The 27,999-nt window shown below is 41.2% G+C and overlaps 1 protein-coding gene across 8 annotated transcripts in view; it reads right to left on the reverse strand.

Annotated features, from left to right (window-relative positions):
- The window catches only part of neo1a (neogenin 1a), a 152,997-nt gene that overhangs the window by 61,987 nt on the left and 63,011 nt on the right, over positions 1–27,999 (reverse strand). For all 8 annotated transcript variants that reach the window (XM_041935118.1, XM_041935142.1, XM_041935100.1 and 5 more), the window contains exons 3-4: positions 9,830–10,105; positions 8,439–8,589 (exon numbers count right to left, since the gene is read on the reverse strand). In XM_041935118.1, the coding sequence (XP_041791052.1) occupies positions 8,439–8,589; positions 9,830–10,105 (427 nt within the window). The remainder of the gene's footprint in view (positions 1–8,438; positions 8,590–9,829; positions 10,106–27,999) is intronic.

A 27,999-nucleotide genomic window follows, 5' to 3' on the forward strand; every position in this document is an offset into this window, starting at 1 on the left:
GTTTACCTCACATTTATGCAACAACTAACATAATAATAATAATCTAAATTAAGAATTGCAGATTATTTGGTTACATTAGTTTGAAGTTGTCACCAATTTCTGTTGTAGTCAAGTTAGAGTAATACTATGGAAATCACAGCAAGACTGTAATTACCGTAAACCAGTGTTCATCCATTTATAAGAAACCTGAGCACTGTAAGACCTGTTGTTTCACTCAGGTCGGGAGCAGGTTTATCAAGTCCGGTCAAAGAAAGTTATTTTGACCCATTTAGACAGGAAATACAAGTACCACAGATCACCACTTTAGTCTAAACCACCACAGTGGGCTATTCTGAGAGTAATAGATTGTAGAATAAATAAAAACACAACAAAAAAGTCTTCAAGGTGGGAAAAAAGGGAAACAAAGTAGTAGGTAGCTGTCTTTTCTTTTAGTCCTGAGACTGCATAACATAACACAGAAGCACTGAAAATGCCAAATGTCTTGCTGTACATTGACTATTTCACTGTGCACATTAGAGAATATGTTCTGCTGTGAGGCTCCACATGTCAAATCCCTGCTGAATGAAAAATTCCTCTGAAAGACATGCTGAGTTCGTCGTGCTAGGCATTCCCACAGCTCGTCTCACCAGGACAACTATTCAGGCTCCTGGCCTTTAGTGCTGCATGCACCATAAAGGGCATTGACAGCTTCCACTTGTACATGAAAGAGGAACATGCAGACAATATCAAACTACAAGGCAATCTCTTATTCTGTTTAAAGCAAGTCAATCTGAGCTCCAACTGTGTCGGCTAAAGTGCTCTGTGGAACAAGGAATGTGCTACTGTTTATAGACCATGAGGGAGGGAGACGAAGTAAATTGGCTCGTGCTGAATGGGCTGAAGACACCTCGCACGATTGTAAGGGAGCTCTCTCCGCTTGTGTTCATTTAAATTAAGACCAGGCGCCCGCTGCAAGGATATGGAGGATATCTTGTGCCTTAGCTGCAGGTCCTTGGTGGGAGATGCTGGGAAATGAGGCTCCTAATTAAAACTGCAATATCCGTATTCGCCTACAACGAGCTGTTAAATTAGCACACTTTCCACTGTCACTTTTTATCTGGTAACAAAACAGCAGATGCACAAATGCGTACACACACATACAGGTCAAGGACAATAAAGATTACAGGGTAAATGTGTCAGGCAGAGTAGGTGCAATGACGCTAACTGGCATTCTTTGCCAGGTTTTGTGTCAATGTTTTTATTAATTCACCACTGACCTTCTGATTGGTGGATGACCCACTCTACCTCCTGAGCGACAGCCTTTACCATTTGTGTCAATAAATATGATTGCTTGTTCTTCCCGGTACAAATGAGTGGATTTCTTCCATTTGCCATGGCTTGAAGAGCCAGGTCATGACAGCTGTTTAATTTGGCTAAAACTACCTATTACATGTCCAGATTTTGTCTTTCCTTATTATAACATCATCTATCAGTTTCAAAATGCTGAAAAGGACAACAACATCCTCCTCCTTTTGATCCTCTCTTCTGTGTAGCTGATCCAGAAAAGGTGTTGAGAATGTCCTGTCAACATGTAGAGGTCTCGAACACAGCCTTGTCCCCTGTTCTGCCATTCAGCTTTGAAGGCAGTGGCAGCCACGGAGACTTCAGAGAAGGGCTTGAGGGGGAAAGAACACATTTGGTATGTGCGATTGGTGACTCAGCCTTGCGTAACACAGACTAGTGGCAAGGTCAGTACACCTGGGCGAGGGGAAGCTGCAGATCACTGAAGAGCTGCAGGTACGTGTGTGTGTGTGTGTGTGTGTGTGTGTGTGTGTGTGTGTCTTGATGGAGGCAGTGCAGTACGCTGTCACAGTGCAATCAGTGGTGCTGTGACAGTAGTTGGGCATGGGTCACGCTACCTGCAGCACAAGGGAGGGACAGGTGGAATCACAACTGTCACAACAAAAAAAGGGGATTCATTATTAATGGATAGAGTGGGAATCTCTAAACTTTTCTTTGGCCTCTCTTTTCCTCTTGCTTCTTTGTTCAGATAACATGTCTTCAATCACTCCCTACTTTCTCTGCATGGCTACAGACCCCTCCACCGTCTCAATCATCTCTCTCTGGCCCGTCATGCACCATGAATGTCAACTTTTGTGCTGTTTAAGGTTTTGTGGTTCAATGTGAACGCAAATTGAACTTCCCCCTTTGACGAGAAAGTAGCCATAACAGTTCCACAGATTTGAAACTTGTTCAACGTGTGAATAAAGCAGTGGGATTTAATTTTAAAGGCAAGGCAGACAACAGATTGGAATGATTGTTACCACTTTAAAAAAAAAAAACCCAGCATATTGTTCTTTACCTATTCAAGTCAAGTCAATTCTTGACTTGATTTACCTGTTTGTGTTCAGATATAAGTGATGGTATATGGAGAAACAAATGTGAGAAAAGAAGAGAAGTCAGACTGGTTAATGAAATAAACGCAAGAATAAACAAATAGAGATTAATGTGAGAAACGATCTGGTGCCATAGCACAGGCTGGACTTCTCAAGGGAGTCAGCCATGAAACGTTTTTGTTTTCCTCTGGCTTGTAATGGAAAGCCGCAGGGCCCTCGAGACAAAAACAGCTCTCGCATACCTGACTTTATTTGCTGTTTTGTTTTTACCCTGCCAGGGTGCCCAAGAATAAACCGATCGTTTGATTAGTGCACATTACAATGGCGCTTGCAGCCCATAACTCGCATAATATACTTTAAGATGGCTCTGGTGGGCCCTCCGGGGTGCTTGAAGCCACGTTAACCCTGTGTGCCCCATGCTGTGTCACCTCTACAAAAACTACAGGACTCTTTGGATGATAAAGTCCTTAATAAGGACACATACCCGCATCACGTCTGGTGAAGAGCCACAGTAAAGCGCTGCGGTTGAATTGTTTTATGCCGTGAAACAAAACATGCATATCCAGGCTATCGGTAAATAAAGACCAATATTGTCCATTCTATTTCAGTTAATGATGTTGCACAGTTTTAGCTTTAAGAGGTAATTACAGTACGTGCATAAGTAGATTTCTTGGTACCTATTCTGGTGTGACAAACCAAAAAATGCAACTGACTGTGGATTCAACCACTGGCCAAAAGCAAATGAATTCCTCTTATCCTCAATTCCCACATCATAGTAAAAATAACATTATGACCAAAATGCAAAGAACAATAGCTGCTATGACAGCATACAGGCTTTGTAGAGAGCCAGTGAGATTGTGTGTTTGTGATGTGCTAGAGACTGAGAGACATCCTAAAAGGAGCTTTCTGATGCCTCACTGCCAGAAAACCATGTTGCTTGTCTTGTTTTCTCAGGCCCACATGCCAGCAAAACCACTCCATTACCTTAACCCACTCTGCTGCTGCCATTTATCATTTCACCTTTCTTTTTTTTAGTTCTTTGCAGAACTTGAACCATGTGGGCATCCTGTGTATCTGAAAGAATGCTGTGTGCAGGATACCTACAGTACACATCAACCTCTCTCAATGAGGGAAACATGTGGAACAGGAGAGTTGAAATTTCTATTCATATAAATTTCTATTCATATTGACATGGATCGGAATTCTTTCCTTGATTTGGCTTGTTTTCTTAATTTAAAATATTAAAAACACATTTAAACATCATGCAGTCCAGACCAGTACAACACCACCACTAACAACCTCAGTAATAAGGTGCTCCTAATAAAGAGGCCATGGATGCACTTCCATACCCACAGTCTGACACTTCAGTGACAAAAAACTGATATTCTCCATTATTTCTCCTTAACAATGAGCTCGGCGGAGGCGGTCTGAGTATCTGTTGTGTTTGTCAGCTGAGTTTATGTTTTCCAGTGACAGGTGAAACACCACTAACAACTTTATCATCTGTTGTTGTTGTAGGATGCGTAAGAGCTCAGCACGAAGCGGACATTTGCCATTAACCTCACTAATAGTTACTCTGAAAAACAGAGCAAGTGCACATCGTAGGCCATTAACATTGATAGTCTGCATCTCTGACAGGCTGAAAGGTTCAGTTGCCATACCCATGTTTTTATTGCAGTGGCTGTTGTCTGTGCTGTTTGAAACAACATGTAAAGAGTTGAACCGTACAGAATGTCTTTAAAATGTTTTGAAAACTGAAACATAGATTTAAAAAAATCAATGACAGCAGGTGATGGTGTGGGTGTTAACAATGTAACTGCACTTAAAAGGATGTAGAGAACAAAGCAGGTTAAAGTTGTGAGTGCCACTTTATGGCTTCACTCAAAAGTAAATACAATTACAGATGATTGCATCTGAAGGATTGTTAGCTTAAATGAAAATCTAAATGGCAGTGGCATTTGCTCAGCCATGCTGTCCTTTTAAAGAGTAAGAAGCAATTCTTCTGTCTGTGTGCATGCAGCATTGTCGGATCTATCCATCTTCAAACCATTATAAAAAAGTGCTGGTTGTTTGAATCCCACATCATTACAATTCATCCTGAGTTCCTACTGTAAGTTTTCTGTTCTGAATTGGCAATTTCATGATATTTCAGGATAAATGATGATAGGACAATACAGCTGTAATCCTTAAGATTTTGAAAACATCCAACTCCATTTTTAGTACGACCCGTTGTTTGCCGCTGACAGCAGTCGATAAACAGCGTGTGTCATTTCAAACAAAACTCTGGTACCTGTATCAAAACACACTTGATGTTCCCACCAGTAACCACAGGTGTCGCCAAATCCACTGGGGCTGAAAAAGCATTAGACCTTTGGGATCATTTCTCTTCTTTAATTTAAGTATTTTCTTTGGAAAAGGGAGTTATGACATATGACTAAGACTGAGTATAGCCTAAACAAACATCAGTCAGGAAGAGAAAAGCAGTTTTGAATTGCTAAAAAGCAAAGAATAAGGAATTCTCAAAACTCTGTTTTATTGTTGGTGTTCTTAGTTACAACTAGTGATAAAGCAGGACGTTGGATATGTAGCAAGATTTCTATTTAAACCCTCAGCACTAACGTTTTTCGGGCTCTTACTGTCAAACAGTAATATACTGTATTGTGGCATGGAAAATATGATTAATATGTATTTTAAATGTCTTTCATGTGGTTCTTGCTCCCATGGCAGCTCACTAAAATAAAAACTTTCCATGGACAGATGTGTGCCTATGCATTTATATGTGTGTGTGTGTGTGTGTGTGTGTGTGGGTGAGCATGCGCTAGTATTCCTTTTCTTCTCTCACCCAGAAAACAGCCAACTGAATAAGCTGATGTGCATGTGTTTGTATGTGAGACATAGGTGCGAAGGGGGTTACACTGTAGTGCAAACGCAAACAAATATCCCACACCATGCTTTTGTCTTCATACGCAAGTAAATGCAATATAGACAATCATATTTAAATGAAGGCGAGAAGACAAGGAGGAGAGGAGACGGGTGGCTTGGAGGCTTTGGAAGGGGGTTGATTTACATGCTCTGTCAATTCCCTGTTGCTGGTCGACATGCATAATTCATCCATTTTATTGACTGCTGGGGAATTCTATTAGGTGATAGAGTGATACTTCGAAGAACAAAAGATGACTGTCCTTTCCAGTGTCATCAGGACCAGTATGTGTGAGAAATCCAAAGGCCTGTTTCTCTGTCCATACTGGCACCTGGGGATGCTATCGATGACACACGGGGCATTTGCTAAGTATGTATTTTCAATGTCGACTGAACATCTTGAAGTGTTACATACTCTGTCACGGTGGTGAGCCTAAAATTAATTTGAAGTCAGACGTGGAGACTGGTGAAAATAAACAACATATTACAGTCGAATAAGCTATAGTGTAATGTAAACAGCAATATCAACTTTTATTCAAGATACTGAATGGAGATACTTCAGTTGAAAAAATTCACATAAGACTGCATAATAGATATTCTGAGCAATATCCCCTACTTCTCTCTGGAAAACTAAACAAAACATACATCTGTTTCAATCGCTTAAAGTAATTGGTTTTCAGATATTAATATATAGATTAAATACCATGATCGACCTGTTGCACTCTGTACAACTGTAAACATGGCAAAGCGAAAGACAAATTTTGTTGTATTTCATGTCTGTGATCTTTCTCGAGTCTGTAGCATTGATGAAAAGTGTCCCTCTGCAAACTGTATGTGCTCAGTACACCCACACAATCATTGAAAAAGACAGTCCTCCCTCGCAGCTGAGTGGCGACGAATGGCTCCAGTTTTACATCCGTTCATAAAATTGTGCTTATGTACATAAACGTTTCTTGTTGGTGGTGTCAGGTGGAAAAGTGACGTCATCCCTGCACCCCCTTCTCATTTACCTATACGTATGTAACAGACTGTTGATAACCAACATGTAGTCTACCACGTCTCACATTAAGAATTCATGACTGTGGCTGCCTCATCTGATTCAAAAACATTGTGTGGTATGTGGACTTTTAAGAGATGCATATAATAACTCACGAGAGAGAAATCACCTAAACCTCTCAGTTGTACAACAACCTGTTTTAAATTTCCATTTCCAGGTCTTTACTCTGTCCCCATCTGTCATCACAGACATCAAAGACTTTTATAACAGCCGTGAAGTCCCACATGGCAATATGGACAGGTGATACAAAAGAAACAGCAGTGTGTCTTCTGGCGGGTTACGAACAACATACTAATGAGACTGCTCAAAGAAATCCAACAGAAATCCTTCATATGGCACATTTAGAAGAGACTTTTGAAGGATTCCACTGTGTCTTTAAAAGTATCCTTAAGTACTTCAAAGCAGTCAGTCAGCTTGTGGAAAGACAAGCAAAGAATTAGGAGGAGAATTACACTTCCAAGAATTAGCGTTGTCTAAAACTACCATACATGGGTTCATGCTGCGCTCAGTTTGAATCACCTACGTTATCTGTGGCTCAGGATAAAATTGTCTTTCTGCTATTGTGAACACAGACTGAGCGAGAGACAGAAAGAAAACAAAAAATACAAGCGAGTTGAAGCATCAGCGGCAGAAGCTTAATGTGATAATCCCCGCTGTCAGGGAGTCACCCTGCCTTCAATTGCTGGCTTTGACACATCTTCATAAACTTTCATCTCATGTCTGCAGCTTCGGCATCGCCACTTTCAAGGCCCCGCTTACGCTGTGCACCAAAGACCAATTAGACACTCTTGTGCAGATTCCCCTTTCTCCCTGCTTTACACTGCATGCCACACCAATTTTTAATTGACGGCAGCTCTTCTGTCTCTCATGTAATGCCTGAGAGGGACAGGAGACTCTCAAGGAGAAAAAAGAAAGTTCCACTGCTATTCTTTTTAATTGTCAATGTCGTATTAAAATCAAAAGAACGGTCTCTGTAATGTATTCACCACACAATCCATTTCTGCTCTGAGGGCAGGAGCATGGGGGTCCACTTCAATATCACGAAGACTTCCCTGGTTGTTCACAGTATGCTTGCTAATTACCAACAGAGACACCCTCGGGGGGTGGCTATGCACACTGGATAGTGTTTTGTAATTAATACAAGGTAGATTAATAAGTACCTTTTTAGCCAGCTCCCACTGGAGGTCAGAGGCACTCACTGACAATTCCATAGGTGTTTAAGACATTTAGCTTGAGTTGTGGAGCTGTGCTTGGAACTAAAGGTTGGCAAGTCTAATGATATTCGAGCTCACGACACACTGGAGCCTTGCGGTTACCAATGTGGTGACCTTACATTTAATTTCACTGAAGGTAGAAATCCCACACTAGGGCTGGCTTTAGATGAAAGAGCCCTATTTCAACTATTTTCTGTTGACCCCACAAGTTGCTAAGTTATTATTCTGCAGGACTTGTACACAGGGGTTAGGTAAACAAAGCGCTTTCTTAATTGGTGAGAATCAAACCTCTCATGTCCAATGCAATTCCCTCCAAGGGATTTGAGCTGCTCTGGCTGAGCTAATGAGAGCCAGAGGAGTGAGAGCACAGGCGCTGTGACACTCTCTCTTGGCTCTTAATTTGTGAACTTCCCCTCAGCTGGCAACCCTGCAGCCTCGTCTCCCAGCTGAAGTGGCTCCATTGGCACTTCCAGGTCCCCCCACCCCAGGGCTCTCTGAGTAGTGGTGGCAGAATAGCATTAACACCTTGGGGAGCAGGCGCCAGGACTAACAGGTTAGCTTTTGGAGGCCAGAGGCATGGGGTACAAAGGAGTAGTACATTCTGGCCTGTGTTGCTTTCCAAAAGCCAGGAATGCGTGAGAACAAGGGGACGCTGAGCACAGCCACGTGATGCATTACAGCAGCTCTTTGTGAAACTGATGGATAAAGGTGATTTTGAAAGGTGGTTTTAAATAACGTAACACCAATTTCTACACAAGTTAAAGCAGAAACAACCCCAGAGAAAACGTGTCGCATTTTAAGGCATCTGGAATTTCTGGAATGGATCAAAAAGGTATTATAAATCCAACTTAGAGCCAGAGTTCAGGTTCATACCTTTCTTCTAGCAGCTTGTCTCCAAACATCCAACGGACATGCGGCGTGGGATAACCAGTGACCGCGCAGGGCAGCAGCACGCTGGCGCCCACCACCTTGGTCACAGACATAGGCTGCACCAGGAACTCCAGCTTCCTCTCTTCTCCGGTTTCTAAGATGGGAGAAAAGGTCAGGGTTCAGGCTAAGGTTAATGATGGGGGGGGGGTTAGTGAAGCAGAGCAGTGACCGTCTTCACAACGGGTGTCATCTGTCTTAAAAACTTCAAAAGAACTCAAGTCTGACGGGACACCCAAAACAAGAACGGTCAGATGAATAATGCCCATGTTGACGTCTGTGACAGCTGAGGTCCTGGCTCTGAAGGAGATAACAGATCCCATATAATTCCAGCTGCTACTAACTGCCTGAGTAGCATCCTGCAATAACCAGAGGGTCATGTGTGACAGCCCGGCACATAAGCTGGACTGTGTTTATCATTCTATGAGTTTATCTTAGATAATAATTCTATTTTATTCTAAAGCTCATAGAGGAATTTTAATTAAAAAAACAGAAATGTATGAAATCATTTTTGTCAAGCATGTTTTCAGCTCTCTCTGGAGACACCAAAGTTACTTTATTCTCAACCCGACTTGTTGTGAATTCAAAGAAATCAATGTGTTTTGGTCGTTTTAACATCTGGTGGCATAAAAACAAAATTTCTTTCAATTTCTTCATACAGCTTTATGACTTTTCGTTCTGTATGCATCCAGCCTTTTGCCACTCCACCACACATCCTTGGAGGAGACATACAGAGATAAAGACCCCCACTTGGGTCTTGTTGAAGTCTGATTTATGACCTCTAATATCTTCTCTGTGCTGCCAGGAGCCTGGTGCTTAACAACTCAGTAAATAAAACTTCTAGAGGGGCGAGCCGAGACACTGCCACAATGGAATTCGGCCCCCTTTTGAGCTACAACTGTGTTACTGTTAGCATCGCTGATAAGCCCAGTGGGAGTTCTGCCACTCCTTTTGCCATTCAACCATCTCTCTAAACTTCAGATTTCCTCATGCTGAAGGTAATGAGCAACCCTGAGAGGACACCATGTACAATTGTAATCAAATGATGCACTGAACTGCATTTTAATTTCAATTTACTGCACAAGAGCTTCTACAATAGAAACATAATTGCACTGTACTCAAGGATGTGAAAATGTTCATCACATACAAATAAGGGCAAGCAGGAAAATACTCTCACTCTTGGATATCAATAGAAGTGTAGTGCACAACAAATCTTAAATCATTCTTGTACGCATCATATGAAATGCAACTTCTAGCAAGATAAACTCACTGATTTGCATTCTTACTGGATAACATTTTCACCCGCTGTCTTACGAAACTTTATTTCATCAAATTACCTGGCTCTATCTGGAGCTGGGCCTCATCGCTGGACTTGGATGACCCCACATTTTCCACCAGACAGCGGTAAAGGCCTGCGTCAGCCTCTGAGGTGTTGCTGATCACCAGAGCTCCACTGGGCAGCTGGACCAGCCTGGTGCTCAGCTCCAGCGGCTGGCGGTCTTTCTCCCACCGGGTGAAGGGCACCAGATCTGAGTTGACCTCACACGCCATGACCTGGCTGCTACCTAGATGCACAGTGGCTGGCGATGGCTGGCTGGCGAACCTGGGCATCCCTGAAAGACAAGATAAGGATACGGATGTGAAACCAGCACTCTCTTCCAACATCACCAGATTAGCAAACATTTCAAAGGTCACAAACTATGAGAATTATAATGTTCCTACATATGCATAAACATTAAGGTGTTTAAAAGTTCAAACCTTAACCTAGACCTTAAACGCAGCAGCGAGGGAAGTTATTCAGAAAACTTTTACAAACCTTAAACACCTTAAAAAGGTGTTTCAAACTATGACAAGATGTGTATTTGATCTATTCTTTAGAACTAAAAAACATAACAGCATATTGGACACAACAGCTTGCAATCCATATTCAGGGTAGATTCTCAGTAGAGGAAAGGGCTAAAAAATTAGTAACCACCCTATCCACCCCCGACCTCTGCGTGCAAATCCTCATGTACACACACACACACACAACCACCCTGATACAGTTGTGTAGCACAATCACTTATCCTTGATGGTGGATGCTAATTTGCCAGGAGAGCAGGAGACACACAGCACTAATTAAAAAAGGCTGGATCCACAGGCTGTTTGCGCTGCTGTACCACGACTTTCATCTCGACGCAAAATAATTATTTCCTGCGTTTGAAGCCATTGATCTGAAACCAACACTCGCGGGCCGCGTTCGAAACAATCGCACACAATGGCTTCAATTATAAAAGAACTTACAATGTGTAAACTGCAAATGGTATTCTTGGGTTTATTAGTGAAGAAGGAAGAGTTGTTTTTAAAAAGTAGGAAGGCCACTCCATCTACAATAAAAAGAATACCATGCTGTGTTATTACCATGGAGGGCCTCTTGAGTTTTTGGGCTGACTGTGTTTGTCTCCTTGGCAATGTGTGTGTGTGTGTGTGAGAGAGAGAGAAAGAGAAAGAAATGACTGGATAAAAATATGTGTGACTGAGGATGAGAAAGAGAGGCTTGTTTCAGTGTGTGTGTTTATCTATTTATGAATGCAAGCTTGTCTGCTTTAACTGTGCTGTTACGCAGGAAACGCTGCTGAAGACTTGCTGAGTGACGATTTGGTGTCTCTGCCCTCTCTCACCCACCGACAGCCCTTCAAATCCCCTGCCAAGAGCAGCTCTACGGTAAATCACACTTTAAGATAAGGCGCCACCAGCTAGATAGTCTCCTCTGGCCCAGGCCAACGCGCACAGCTTCTCTGAGTACACATCTCAGCACTATAGTTCGGCTAATATGGGCTTAGACGATTCCGGTACTGATATTTTCGTATCAAAGCTGCCAATCACCTACTGTATAATCATCATGCCAGTGTAGAAAAAAAAAAACCTTAGCTGAATCATTCAGATTAGACTCAATGAATCAAATACTTTTTTTATGATTAGCAGCTGTAGCGCAGGGTGAATAATCAGTCTAACCAACCTTCGGGGGAATTCTGGGATATATATCAGGCTTTCAGCGAATATTTAATTTTTGCAAGAAAAAAATGAACAAATGCTGTCAAAAAAAGAGAAAGAAATTTAATTGCAGGTTATGTAGCTGCACTCATGAAGTTATACTGGTAGTTACATGATGGTGGTGTTAACTGTTAGAATGAATCACATTCTTTTACAGTAAAAACTGAAAGCTGATACTCCATATGCTTACAGATGGTCTTTTAGCCTTCCAGTTATGCTGACTGATATCATTATCTTGACAACTTTTAACAACATTAACTGAAATATACATTATTGTATCTGTTTTGTGTATGTGTCTCACAGCTTCAATGCAGTGGTCCCTCAGCATATTTTTTATTTTACTTGGTATTATGTGGTTTTTATACTAAGGAGTGATACATAAATAAACATTTCACAAAGTGAACAATATGGGGTATAACTGCGCAAGACCTGCTGAACCTACAGACAGGCTGATATGTTGTGATATGCCTAATCTTACTTGACTAACATGGATGCAAAAAATGGCATTAGCCCTCAAAGATAGTGAGCAATTCAGCACTTGTATGTACAAAGCACAATAAAAACTTTGGCTCAATGTAGCTGTCTTGGCTCATTGCCGAACTGCACCAATCTGATAAAGCCAAACATGGATTGGCTATAACTGAAATAAACTTTAGACAGTGCCCTCGACACCAGAAACAGAAAACCTTTGGCCAATGGAGCAATGGCCTTTCAAAAGATGAGGCTGAAGATGATGCCCTGAGTTAATGTGGCCCAGGCCTAATAGTGAGAGATACACCCACGACTTTGTGTAACAGCTTGAGACTTGACATTTGGCCCAAAGAGGACACAGGAGAGAGGCCTGAGAGTCATGCAGACATGACAAGAAATTATGCTTACACAAAGACTGAACCTTTGCAGAGAGGAGAGAGAGAAAACACCATCCCCTCACAACTTCAGTTTAGACTGCTGTTCACTTTCCGACTCGCTCTGCAGTGACTCTGCTGTGCTTTCAGCTCTCAATCGACTAATCCTTTGTTCCTCCTGGCTCATCACATCTCTCCAGGCTGAGTTCATCAGTTTGCTGTGTCTTAAGGGTGTGTGTGTGTGTGTGAGCGAGTGTATGTGGGGATTCTAACTCACACAGGCATAGCTTAAGATGACGCTATGCCATTTTGTAACAGCCACTGTTAATGAAGTGGATGCTTCACCTAATGATGTCTTGAATACTTATGTATGTATTTATGTCTGGATGTGTGTGTGTTATGTGGTGTAGCTGAAGTGTTCACAAGCACATTAAGTGTGGGTCGAGGCAGGGCATTGTAGATGGGAAGTGGTGCGTGTCCATGCTAACACTATCGATTGCAATTAATCACAATTCTCCATTGCAATCGACTGGATGGGAGCTTCACTGTCTACACCCTTGCTCAGCACCATATATTGAAGAGCTGTAGTGGCAATCTCAACGCTTACTACCAGAGTGTGATGAGGCCAAATGATTCCAAGAGAGCAGTAATGTCCCAGTGGTCAAAACACAAGAATGGAGACGGTTTTATGCTAATGGAAAGTAGTTTCTTTGTTTATTCCATAAAACATAAATGAGCTCAAAATGTTACTTGGCTGATTTTATTGTGCATCCAAACAACATTTTCCAAGAAAACAAAGCGGTTGACCAAGTGGTAGCACCAAATGTATCCTCTGTTAAGAGCGGTTACCTAGATTCACCAAACCCATCGTGTGCTTGGCTTTGCCAGCAGAGCTTATAATCATATGAATGCTAATGAATGAATGTGTCCATCATTGGATGGAGATTAGCAGAAAAGAATTGTGCTGCAGAGAGCTGCGAACAGGCGTAACGACTGTCTACCCCACCTCAGAGCAAAACCGAGCGTGCTCGCATGCACATACACAGACATACACTTAAATCACACAGTTGGGTTCCTGCTATTTTTAATTAAAATCAGGTATAGAATAACAATGAGCAGCTTAATGAAATATGCAGAAGGATTTAAGGATCTCCCTCTAGATTCGGCTGAATTTGTAACTGACTGCAGAATGGCTGCCGTTAACCTTGGATCAAAAATACAACGGTGCACTATGTTACATATTTTCAAGCAGAGTCAGTTTAGGTAATTAAGGAGGGGGGGGTTTGGCTTACATTTCGGAGCTGCCCAGAGGGCTTACAGTTCCTTATATGGCTTTGGCCTGACGAAGTGCTGTGGACTGATTGGACTGATTACATAAAATAACTCATTTTTCACTGAAATTGTGGAATGTTAAATAAATAAATAAATAAATAAATAAATAAATAGTCAAAAAAGTGGAAACCAATAATGCATTCGAGCATGCTCATATTTTCCAAGCCATTTAAACTAGAACTGTTTATACCAAAGCATACATAACAGATGAGATCTAACTTGATCTGAACAGTGTCCTGTTATCTAAACAGGTGCTTATTATGGTACTTATTTGTTGACTGGGACAGAGCTGCTGCTTATTTTATGCTTGAAGTCTTTTCTTCCTACTAGCATAGAAATGATCCTCTTTGACTAATACGTGCCAATAACACTCATATTTTTTATGGAAAAGTTACAAATGCAATTAATGTAAATACTTATTGTTACATACGTCCTGTATACTTCTATTAACTCTGAGAGTCAGAGGCATGATAACAACACTAATGCATAAAATAACAGCCCAAATCAGTTCATATTTATCTCTGAAATAACATCTGAATTCACAAAGAGGAAGGACAGAAAATTAAATGCAGGAGCCCTGCTGCTCAAAGAACAAGCTATATGGCATTTCTTCAAATACACAAATCTTTATGCTGGCAACTGCTTAAAAGGACAATTTCTATAATTCCTAGTGCTAAACAAGATAACCACTTAAAAACTGTGCTGCACAACAGCAGTCTTCTTAGAACCACCAATCTGGCAGTCAACACTTAAGAACTGTAATAAAAAAAAGCAAAAAAAAAAAAAAAGCTTTATGCTTGGCTAATGCTGTCAAAGGACTCAGTTCCACTAAGAGAGATGGAAACAAAGCAACACTTTGTGTCTTTACTGGAATAGTCATAGCTACAGGCATTATGGGATATGGGCTCAACCATGCATGTACGACACATGCTGCAACGTACTCAACTCTGAGCCAATTTGTTTCCTTGTACAAGACTGGACTGACTGCTGCTTTCAGGCTCCGGCTTATGCCCCCTGCTGGCACAGTGAACTACGAAGGGAATGTATGACAGGAGATAAATAAACAGCATATTATCTGAAATACAGTTTAACTTAAATATAATACTTCACGCATAAAGACCAGTAAAATAAAACCATCAGGGTTTGATCTTGTATTTCTGGGTAGATTTGTAGTTTTGTGATGTACTTATCGGTGATAATTGTTGGTAAGAAGCCAGACACATAGAACACATTGCATCATGCCAAGATCCTTCCAGCACATCTACAATGGGGTTTAATAGCGAAGACTGGGTGTCAGTCCAATAGAGTCACAGAGCAGGGTCCTTTCTCTAGATTTGTGCAATGATGAACAATGAAAAGGAAGAAATACATCACAAGAGACACATATCCTCATTTCTACACAGACAACAGAGTCAGTAGACTAGAATGTAACACGGCCATGACTGGAACTCTTATTCTGACCACACTATTATTTCCACTACTTCTCTCTCTTTCTCCTGTCTGAATTCAACAAGTTCCCGCCCATTCTCCCAGGGTTTGTGAAAGTCATTCTGGGAAAAGCAGGAAATCAATACATGAAATTGAAGTACACAAGTCAGGCTGAAGGAGAGTGGGTACACTAAAAAAGTAAATTAAAGCCCTTTATGTCAGAATAATTTGTACAATGCATTGACAAATTAAACTTTACTGGCGTATGACCAATTTTCCTTTAAAGCGCAATGATGATGCTTTTGCTTGCTCCACCTTTCCCTGCAACATTGTCCTCCTTTATCGATACATCTCTTATAGTTTTGCAATCCCATGCACAGGAATGCAGAACAACCACACTCGTATTGCTGGTGCATTTAAGAATTTCTCAAAACCAGACACAGCCAAATCGAGGTCGTTGAGCCAAAAAAGACCAAATTCAGGCAGCAATGTGATAGATCCAATGCCGGATGAAGAGAAAATTAGACAGAGTGTGAAGAGAGCCAATCAGTGGCAATGAATATCTGAGACTCAGGGTGAATGGGGGAGTGGCAGGGTAATCAAGTGGTCTGGAAAAAAAAAAGAAGACAATAATGTCTATCAGGTAGACTGGCTTTGAGAAGTGTGTGTTTTGGAAAGTTGCAAATGTGCTCCCTGCTGTAAAATGTCCCTGTACGATATGTACTTTGCTTTATTCAGCTCTTTCTGTTCAGGCTCTCTTCAAGGCCAGCTGTATCGAAAGTGATAATTAATTCCTTAATTGAAGCTTTCAGACCTTCAGGGGAAAACATTACTGAGGGTTTTCTCCATTACAGCAAATCATGCCATTCAACCTTACAACACTTAGATTACATTCTTACCGTAAAGTATTCATGCCTTACTGATATTTTGTACTTCAAGAAGACTTCAAATGCACAATTTAAAGAGAACTCCACTCCGTCAAATACAAAGAGAAACATATGCAGGTATCACTGAGTTTCCAGCTTATTAGGTACAATTTAATACAAACCAACTGCAACACATCCTACCTTTGTAAAGCTTAAACATGTGTGGGCTCTGTGTTAGAGAGTTCTTCATTTAATTTTATGGTAATTTTTGAACAGGTGGTTAGGGGAGGTGGTGGTGATGTATTGGAATGCATTATTTTCTAACATACATACTTTTTTTCATTATATAATAGTCAAAAACAACAACTCCATCGAAAAGAAGACCACAGAGCTAGAACAAAACCTCTCTCAACGTTATAAACTCTACAGCAGTAGGTTTAATTGTGGGGATACGATATAGGACTGTGTCAACTTGTACAATTGTCTATTATGAATTGGGAACAGAAAACTCTTCTACACACCTTGTTCTGTTTAGGATTTGTTCTGCACAAGCTGTAAGGATTTCATGTGATACTTCTCTTCAGAATTTTCCTAATGTGAGATTGAAGCTTTAAAAAAAAATCGATGTTTCACTTATTTGAGTGTTCTGCATCCAATTTCAGGGATTACATTTTACTCCTAAATTTGGATTAAAAAGACAGTGGGCTGATACCTTCTGGGTTTCTGAGAAAGCGCCGTTAGGCCAAAATGTTCACAGGTTTTAGTTCGAGAAAATAAACCTCCCATTGGTAAAGCAGTGGTTATGTATGATTATTAATACATTACTTTGTGTGCATAAGTGCAGTCAACACCATGAAAGCTGACAGGCAGTAACAAATATCAGTTACATGAAAAAAAAATGAATGTCTGCTCTGAGAGACAAGTGTTCATATTTCTTCTTTGCTTTATTGCTTTCAAACTTTAATTGCATTGTAGTGCAAAAGCCACTCAAACACATCCCTCCAAAAAACACAAAGGCAACTCTCTTCATCCCCTGTTTTCACTCTAAATAAAGGCACTTCAGGGTTTATAGTACACAGAAAAAAAAGATTATTCTATCTCTCTGATGCAGCAAAGATCATTGTAAAATTTAGCTTTGAAGGGTGGTGCTTTAGTGATGTTCTTAAGTGGCTGTGCATGTTACATGAAAACCACAACATGAATTCTTTATATCCTCCACCAAAGGGGAGTTTGCTTTTGCTTCTTTTGGTTTAATACGAATATGGGATGTGGTCAGAAATGGAGTTGATTTAAGTATTTTACAAAGAAAACCTCAATGTTGAATTACAAAGTTTGTATGGCCTGATAGGGGAAGAAATAATTAACATTCAGCCACCAATTTATGAGAAAGTCTCTGGCTGCTCATCTAAAAATACACAGAAACTCACAAGTTTAAATCTGTTCAATGCTCAATACTAAACAAAGCCAAGAGAAGTTAAGGGAAACATGAACTTTGAAGGTCCTGTCAGTTTGGAAAAGATGTTTGCTGATGTTCTTCCCTTCTCCACCATAGAAGGTAACAGCAACCTTCATCCTGTCAGAGGGTGACAGGTGGGAGGTCTCCCAAGATTGACAAGAATGAAAACAGGATTAATTAATGACTGTGTGTTGGAATCTAATAAAGAATCAGAGGCACTTCATCATGTATGAAGCCTGACAAACCTGACATACTGTGCAAATGATGAAATGCACAGTCTGGCTGTGTCATCGCAACATATTTGTCTTTTTCACCAACAGGGAGAGGTGACTGGGACAGACTGTCAAAACAGAAATGATGCTGGACCATAAAAACGGTCCAAATCTTAACTCATCAAACATGTCCAGTGTTCAACTGATCCAAACAGCTGTCTGTTAACATAAACAGATAACAATGACACCAGTTTACAACTGAGCTAAACATAGAGCGGCTTACTCCAAAAACCTGGCAGACTGAAACATGTAATGAACAATCAGTTAATCAGTAGAAAGACTGTGGCTTGAAGACGAATCAGTACTTTTGAACAGAACAATGGAAACCACAAAGGCATACACACTCCCTGACACAGAAATGCTTGTGTTGTGCACACACATCAGAAGGACAGACAGGAGATGGATGGGTGGTGTTCCACAGGAGTCAACCCCAGACAGGGGTTCTTATTTTATCTACTGGGCTGTAAAAATAACTCTTGGGTGCAGAAGATGACAGAAAGAGCATATCCAGACCGTGTAAACAGTCAGTGCCTGACAAGAGTACAGCAAAACCCTTACAGGACAACTGGTGTCCAAGAATGACACATCAGCCTATTGTTAAATGTCCAATATGTCAACCTCAAGACAACGATGGCAAGAGGTCAGTAAAAAATACACCATATCATTGTTGAATACAGAGCTACAAACGGACGCCTACTGCAGTTGTAGTAGTGTATTGAAGGCATTGATCCTCAGCCAACAAACACCTTTAAGTTTGTTAAGCTAACTCTGCAGGGCTTAACATCTCTGATAGCTCTTAGCCAGGGGAGGGATATTTTTAACTGCTTAACCACTCTGGGTGTAGACCAGATGTTGTACAAAGAACGCCCTTCTAAACATTTATGACTATCAGTGGATGGGCCCTGGGGCGCAGCTGCTGTTTAGAGTACAACTGAGGCGAGGAGAAGTCACCTCCGCCTGATTACTACATTTCTCTCTCTTCACAGAGGTGATTTCTTGCTTTGATTTTACAACAGCGCTCAGGAAGATGGGCAATATAACATGCACTTTAGGGCACACAGTCACTGTAAAAGGCCTGCTCTAAACAAATGTTAGTATCCTGCCTTCTAGTGTGACACGTTTCTTGTTTGATTGCCAAATTTCTTTTCTCCTTGCGTATAAAAAAAAAAACAGATCGGCCTACAATGAAATCTCATGCAATTAATTGTGTCTAGATGGGAAATGACACATCAGGATGAGGCACAGTTGGCACCCTGACAGCTTCTGATTGCCTGTTGTGGGAACAGACAGAGGAGAGACTACAAGGATCATGAATGGTGATGGATGGAGACGGACACATGACAGGGCCGGGTCAGTTGCAATACGAACAACAATGAGATGGAAATGAAGATTTCCTTTTCAAATATGTTCATTTCAATTTCATAACGGTGCTTTTATTGGTTAATTAATACATATTTTCAAAATGTCAACCACTGAAATCATGTGTAGTAGTAAACTGTATTAAAGCATTTTCACTTTAGTTGATCCGAATACAAAAAGCCTGTTAATTTGTATTTGGATTAGGCAATATGGGAAAACCTGTTGCACAGTTTTGGACCAAGTCCAAGTCTTATCCCATGTCTTCAGAGGGCAAGTGACTTGGAAATCAGAAAGCAACTCTTTCTGGGTCCATCTTCAATAACCTTAGCCCGTGGGTTTTTCGAAAGCCTTGCCGATGTGTGTAAGTCCTGGTGGCGGCGGTCTTTGCAGCTGGCTCGCTAACGTTAGCGCCTCTAGCAGCCCGGGCGTCCTCATACGCTTTCCAAACTCCGTCGAAGCGATGGTTATGTTTCAGGTGGCTGATCAGGTTTGAAGTATTAAAGCCCATGCTATTTCTCCCTCCTCGTGGAACTGGCTTGGAACATTTGTTAAGAATAACCAGCTAACTGTCTTTTTCAGAAACTTTGAAGTCTGAACTTTGTTTTCGTAAGCACGCTGTGCCGCATACTCCATTCAAGGTGTAACGTAAATTCCCCCGTTTCCTCGTTTGCAAGTCGTTCTTTACTTCAAATATCAATTCAAGTCAGCAGCTACCAAAATTATGACAGAGTTAACGAGTTGTCTTCTGGCATGAGGGGGTATTTTTCCCAGTGAGAAAGAGTTTTTTCTGATCATGCCAACGTCACTTGAATGCAGCATTCACTGCAGGCCATGTGGGTCTCATACTGGGAGCGAGGCACTGCGGTGCTGACAAAAATGTTATCGGGGCTATTCGTCATGATATCGGACTTATCGGAATGACGTCATACTTTCTTGTTATGTGCCCGAAAGTTATTGTGCACCCCTTGTTATTTTTGTGTATGCGTTTTAGTGAGACAGTCCAGATCATTGATTTGAATTATTACCACATTATTAATGGGAAAAAAACAAACAGCTGACATGTCAAGGTACATATCATCCAACACTAATTATTATTTACTAAAAGGTTTTACTAAAACAAACACATATATGTGCCTGCTATACTAACCAAAACCATGAAAACTGAAATGCGAAATGGATGATTTCTGTACAACCCTTTCTTCTCCACACAGACAAAAACTGTCAATAGTCGTTACGAGCCATCCGGCCAGCGACCCCACCCACACAGCAGGGGTCATTTGTCAGCTGTACGTGTCACTGTACATGGCCTTGCAGACAAAAAAAATCCTTTTTCAAATTGGTTACTGGGATGTACGGCTGCAACTATTAATATTTTCATCATCAATTAATCTAAGGAATGCCTCCTTAATTCAACGATCAATCATCAATCATTTAGTCTAACATTAGAAAATGCCGACAAATGGCCATCCTAATATGATGTCTCCACATTGAAAACCTCAGAGATATTTAGTTTACTATTACATAAGACAAAGAAAAGCAAATCATCACATCTGAGAGGACAAAAAATTAATTAATTTTTTATCAACTAAACAACCCGATAATTGTTCCACTGAAATTAGCGCTAATCAGCTCTAGTGGAATGTTTATTGCACTTCTTTTTTCTTTTAAGCTGTGAGCCAGCTGAGGGGTCTATGTTGGACTTAGTAGTTTTGCATGATCCTCAGTTGGTGAGTCAGCATATGATTTAATCTCTCCTTCCAGGGTACCACCTGTCTGCTTCCCATGTACGTTTCACCTGTTCACAGTTAGACCTCCAGCCAGGCTAACACCCCACAGCGTCTAGAGGAAAAGAGACCTTTTTCATTACAGGTAATTGAGTTGTAGCTGAAACAATACTGATTGCATTAGGGCCCTTAATCATGTTAAGGTGTCTTATTTTATCACTGGGAATTTAGCTCATTCTTGGCCCATTTTGAAGCTAACCTTCTGCAGAGGTCGTTGCCACGGGAGACCGTGGCTGCTCCCATTACCCGTGCACAGATAAATGTGTTGGCACTACGACCGTACATCCCTTTGCTCTCCCTGTCTCACCTCCCCCATGTCCCTCGCTCGCTTATCAGAAAGAAGAGGGGAGGAGGAGGTGAGAGGTAAGAGAGGATGCAGAGAGAAGCTCAACAGGGCTGCCTCCAAAGTCAGAGGAGTGTATGGAGGGGATGCCAATCAAATCCAACACAGGTGCCACAAAGAGCAGCTGTCAGTGGCCAGTCCTCACATCTTTCATCAAGTGCTTGTTTCCTTAAGGCCCCAAGCAACACCGCCCTCCACTGGAATGAAGGGCCCCTCCACCCTCTACTAGCTTCACAGGCCATCCAGATAAAGGAGCCAAACACACCACTGTCCTGCTGCTGATGGACACATAGATAGGAACTGAAGGGATAACCTCTCCATATTCACCTCTCTCTCCCCCCCTTCATTTGCCCCACTCCCTCCCTCCCTACAGCGCCATCCACCTCTCCTTCCAATTTTTCTCTGCAACTGTGCTGTCTCCTTCTCACTCGCTGCATTACTCACCGAGTCACATTCATTCAGTCTCCACCCGTTCCTATCACCCCTCCCCTTTCCTCTCCATCTTGCCACCACACATTTCAGTGGGAGCTCTATTGTTTGCTAGAGAGGGGCATGCTGCTACTGGTTCTTATCTGGGGATGTTGGCGGCACATCTGCAGATGCTATCGCAGCTCTGTTGCTCTGTTTATGCTCCAACCCTGCAAGAGCAGCTAGTGGGGGAAATGAGATGGATGGAGGATGAGGCCAGGAGAAAATGGAGCATTTTCCTCAGTAGAAATGATGGAGTGAGGGGCAGAGAGAAGGTGCCAGAGACATGGAAAACTAAGGCCTAGCAAAGTCCAATTAAAAACTAGGAACTCTCAATTCTCCACAGAAAACCATATTCTTGTACTAACAGCAAATTATTAAGCATATATACTTCTTAAAAAAATAAAATAAAAAAATAGGCTGACAACTTGACAACTAGTTTATCATCACAGCACAATGATGAAAGCAGCACACTGTTTTTCACAGAACTCTCTTCTTTTGAATTGATCTATGGGAGCTAAATGCAAATGTGTCAAACACTACATACGAGCACTGAGGAGACTTATTCTTCAGCATAATTTAGCACTTGTCTTTAAAACTGTGTGTGGGTGTGTGCTTCAAATTATAGCCCAATGAAGCTAAGGTAGAGCAAAAAACATTTCCTGCATGAGCGAGATTAGAGGAGAGCTGTGTTTTAAGAGGACTGTTACCATACACATTTGCACATACAGTAACATTACATTATATATCTACAGTATCTGCAGCTGCTATTTGGGAAATATCACATGGGTTTTGGGGTATTGTTGATGAAGAAATGCAGACAGAATGAGGTAGCTCAGGCAATCAACCATGCAAAGCATCAGCTTGACTCCTGAACTTAAATTGTGTGCTACAGAATCAGGCTGAATGGCTGCTGACAATCAATCATGAGATGGATGGGTTTCTCTAAGAACCACTGTTCTCAAATCAGGACTACACCTGTATTTATGTGAGTATGTATACACGTGTATGAGTATGGGACTGGCCGCCTGGGAGCAGCAGATGTTTCTGAAAACACAGATGCAGTGCAGGGAGATGATGTCACTCAACATGGCCAGGAGCATTCATCATCGTTTACCTCGTCAAGAGGTGTGATGGTGTGGCAAATTAACGTCAGTTAGCAGTCCTCCATTCCCGCCACCATACAAACACAACATCTCTAGCGCTAATGTTAGATACCCGATCAAAAGATCACATTGTGTTTGTGTGCAAATAATAAGAATTTAAATTTAGGATCAACAAAATGGTGACAGGTTCAAGTTTCATGACAAAAATGGGAAATAGACTTGGACACCTGAGTGACAGATTGTTACGGTTTGATCAAGTCTGAGGAGCTGAAAGCTCAAATTAAAGAAAAAACATTAGGAAAAAAATGAAAGATTTAAAAATTGTATTATGTTCTGGCAAGCCAGCACCCATTTAGCTGTAGCTTATTAGTTGGATGATTATGAGTCTAAGTTTATACCTTTGAATTTACATAATCGGAAAATAACCGATTGCTTGTGCCTGTCAAAAACTAAAAAATCAGAAATCTTTTTTTTCTCTTTTCCACATTCATGTAAACATCTTTCTCAGATGCTCCAGTGAGCCCCAATAACAGACCAAGCAGAGGTGCTCATATTTCAGGGAGGGATCTGATATGATATGAAGACCGATCTCTCCACACAGACATAACACACACAGTTTCAAAGTTCATTAGCCATGTCTGGTAAGATGCAGATGCCATGTATTATACAGATTAAAGAAACGACAGCAAACACAGACATCAAATGCCATGAAAACATACTGTACATACTGAATAGGCTGCAGGAGGGCAAGATTTGTATTTGAATGAGGATCATAGTTTGCAACATTTATACCCTCAGTGACCAACTCTTTACACATAGATCAACCATTGATTGTGGTTAATTAAATCTGCAAATATGAATGAGATATGTTTACTGATGTGAGCAGTGTTCTCTTAAAAGGGAATAGAAATAATCATATCAGGAACAGTGAGAGAGACAAAGTAACAATGACTATAATTTTATCAATCATTCAATCCTAATGGAAAAGGATGCAACAGATCTCCAGAACACCTGGGCGGTCTGACAGTGTGGCATTAGCAATTAGTCCAGTCCATCTGCAGTGCATTGCCTTCAAATGGAGCAGATGCTATGCTGAATGCCTCTGTACAGAATCAACCTCTGATGAGTCTTAATTGTATATTATATATGTGAGCATTTGTGTATGTGCACATTTTGTTGTCCAACATAGAAATAAAGCCTAAACTAAGATAACAGGCTTCTCTGTGCTTGTGTAATCCAGGTTTCACTGATACAAATTGGAAAGCATATTTTTTATACTGGGAAGTACAAAGTTGCACAATTCCCTTGGCTCAAGAAATATTTAATACGTATATTCCCAAAATCAAATACAAATGCTTTGAGGCTTGCCTTCTGTTCCCATGGCTGTAAATGTAAAAGAGATTGAGACCTGAGTTAAAATGCAGCACTAAGGTGCAAGGAAGCTGACAGGTGAGGTAGAGGGAGGATAAAAGCAAAATTGTTGGCAGTGTGCAGAATAGAAGACATGGTGTGGTAGTGTTGTTTTGCCTTGTCTACCTCTGTGTGTGTGTGTGTTAGTGTGTGAATAAACAATAGGCGAGATACTTATCTCTGACCTTGGAGCACAAGTTATTCTACAGCTTGGAAGAACACACTTTCTGATACTGAGGAGACCCTGCGGAGGATTAGATTGTTCTCTGATGAGTACACTCTCATCTTCCACAGGATCTCTTCAGGGCTGCGGCTTTTCCCAACTTTTATTGGTCTTGTACGCAAACGACTGTCAGACTTTTTATAAAGAAAGGTACATTCTTACGCTTGCAGATGGGGCTCACTTTGTAGAGTGCGCACCTCAGGTATTAAAGCTGCAGCAGGTTTTTTGCTGCCTGTCATTTCATTCATGCACCACATGACTAGACACTCTTTCTGACAACAAAATGTGCTGAAGTCATAGAACACAGAATTCAGAAAAATTAAAATGGAAAACTGTGAATTTGGAAAAAAAAAAACCAAGAAGAATTTCAGAGGGGCCCTACAGACTCCCGGCCGGCAACCTCTACAGGGGTGGTTAAATTTGTTTCCATTTTACCTTCCTACAGATGACACAAACACTCATGAAGTCTTTTAATCCGTACATTATTGGCTTTTTAAAGTTGGCCATATTTGTAGCTGTGGACGTGATATTGTTTCCTCTGGTGTTTGGCTTATTCTATTCTATTCTATTCTATTTCACCACTTACTTGTGATTATTTTGTATTTACTTTACTGATTGCTGTTTTTCGTCAGCGTTGTAATTTTTTTGTATTCACGAATATTGACTGTTGTCTGGAACCCGAATTGCCCCTAAGGGTCATTAAAGCTTTACTTTATGATGTTGCAGCATGTTGCAGTGCAGGATGCAGTCAGTTGTACAAAAGGCAATTCCATATTACCAAACATCAACACTAACAGCAGGGAGCCTCTACTCAAACACTGCAAGTCCTTTGTTTTAATCCTCCACAGAGCCTCATCAGACTCAATTCAGCGAGTCAAATGCCTTCACGTCACCCTAAAACCATGCACCGTGTGAGTGGGCACTCACTCACACACAGAATCCTGAATTTGACACCTCCACAGTTTGTAGCCACCAATTGAAAAGTGTGACTGCGCTGCATGGTGTGGACATGAGAAGTCTGAACACCCTCCCCAGGGCTTTTACTGTACACACAGAGTTCAGGACAGCTCAATCAAAAGAGGATCCCCACACACACTCTCATGAGCACTTTTGATAGTTTCTTTGCATTCCCCACACAGTCGAACAGCTCACTGAAACGATATATCGCTTTCGTGCTTTCCATCTTCCTTGTTTATCACTCACCTTTTTTATACATGGCACTTGCTCACAGAAGTCTTGCCTACATCACACACGTCATGCCCCTGCACATTAAGACTCTGTGCGCAGGCAGGCCTGAACAGGCTCCAACAGCTCCCCCAAACACTCTTTATTCCAGATGAAGAACACGCACGGTGCCCCATTCATTCCCAGCTTTTATTTTCATCTCTGTCACTCTGCAGAGCGCTAAGAAATACTTGGCAAGCAACACTCATCTATCCTGCACCCTTAAAACCCATTTTCCCCTCACGTTAGCTCTGAGTGACACAGAGTGAGGAATGCTGTCTGTCTTTGGTTAAAAGCAACAAAATAAATGCAAATGCAAATTTCCATTAAGGATTGTCGAGCAATATGTGGATGATAACATCCATTTGTTTTCCAGAGTACAGAGTATCAATTCATTTAACATAATTATGGGAAAAGGGGAACCTATTTTTCCACCAGCATAAGTAGCATGTTGGAGATTGTCAGAACCAGTCAGCTGGAAGAGAGAGCAGTGGATATGAATTGAGCGGAAGCACAGAGAAATGCTTTTCAAGGTGTCACCTCTCACACGCTGAGCGTGCCCCTTTCAGTTAAAGCCCCGCCTCTTCACTGCCATAATAATACCATCAATGCTCATGGAAACCTGCTCAGATGGTGCAAAAAAATTCAACCCATAAATAAGGTTGGTCTCTGAACCATAAGAAACCAAGATGCTCACCAACTGAGCACTTCACACTTTGGTTTCTTCAGTACACTCCATCTGTGCCCAAGGCGAGGCATTCTTTCAGTGCAGAATATGCAATGAAACGCTCATACATGCTCCATATTTCTGCATACTCAGCACTAGCCAAGTAGAGTAAAATATGCATTTAAAACATATTTTATTTACATCTTAAGTAGCAAAATCAAATCCCTTGTCTGTCACCCTGGAGTCACACATTTTACTCACAAAATAGACCACATTTCAAAGGGTATCCCACAAAAAATATGATACGCTTGTCAACATTTAAAGGCAAAGGGCATCATGCTCAAGCTATTCTCTGTAAATCTTTTCAAAGAACAGGTGTCAAGAATAGTGGCCTTGAATATCAAGACTAGCTGGACTGTGACAATCTGGAATTAAAACTTTCGGCCTCACTTCTTCTACCCACCCTGTGTGTGTCTGATGAATACAGAGGTGCTTTAAAAAGATTTCCCCAAGGCATGGGGAGCCATCAAAAAAACGTGAGAGTCAACTCTCTTTCAGTGTTCAAAAGCTCTATGAAGCCCAATTTACCTTTGAAACATGGGACGTTTTAATATGAAAACCCCAAACTGCCTCATGCATGCTCACTCGGACGGGCATTGGGAGATGAAAGAGCGATGTGGATGAGCACACTGGTCCCTAACTGCGAAGGTATCTCTATCTGTAGAACCGCAAACATGGACCGTGAATGTCAATGGGGGGGGGGGATAAACAAAATGCTCTAAAGTGCAGTCTGGCCCTTTTTTCATGCAGATTGAGAGAAACTGTAAGAGCGATGGATTGTCCACTGCACAAACCTTTCAGTGCTTTGAATGAGACACCCGCCAGGTGGTAAAATTCCCTGCACAAAGCAGCTATTTTTTGACTCAAGTGTGAACTTTGCCATGCACATCCACCCTGAGAGGTCTACATGAGGAGTACATATACCTCATACCCTCAGGGTAGGACTGAGTAATACACCTTGGCTTGTGGAATTAAAAAAAACGTCCTTTAAGACGTTTTCCCGTGGAATACTTCCTAGGAATATTTTACTCTCCCAGCTACCACGTAATTTCTCAACATAAGTTGTCAGACTTTGACACAGAACTCAAAAAATGGTGTATATTCTCTCTTTGGTATTATTTAACATTTATAGAATTCTCTAGGGTACAGTTTTTTAAAAATGACATCATAAAGATAAATAAGCAATTCCTCTTTATACTATCTTTAAGGTAAAAACAAAACAAAACACAATGCAAGCCATGCAGAAATTTCTTTTTTCTTTTTTTCTACGATTTGGCATAGTCTATTCTGTCCAACTGGTTTTAGGAAGTGTACAGTCATCTGTCTTACTGCAGAGCTGAGGCAGTTGCTGCTTGCATGGAAGGAGAATCCACTAAGAGCAACAATTTTTGCAGTATTTTGTCCTGTTGTTTGGTGCAACATTAGTACACTGCATTCAGTGCACCATCTGCTGAATTCCCCTCTGCACTCTGACTTTGGGGATGGAGGCTTGTATGTCTGACAATATGAACTGCGTCTGGTTTAACAACTGCAAGCATACAATAAAGGAAGACAAAAAAACAAGAATTACAAACGCTGCTGTAAAATTGTTCCTTTTACGTGATTTTTGACATTCAAGAACAATACACTGC

This window comes from Chelmon rostratus, chromosome 1 (genome assembly GCF_017976325.1).
Source record: "Chelmon rostratus isolate fCheRos1 chromosome 1, fCheRos1.pri, whole genome shotgun sequence".
In the NCBI taxonomy this organism is placed as follows: Eukaryota; Metazoa; Chordata; class Actinopteri; order Chaetodontiformes; family Chaetodontidae; genus Chelmon; species Chelmon rostratus.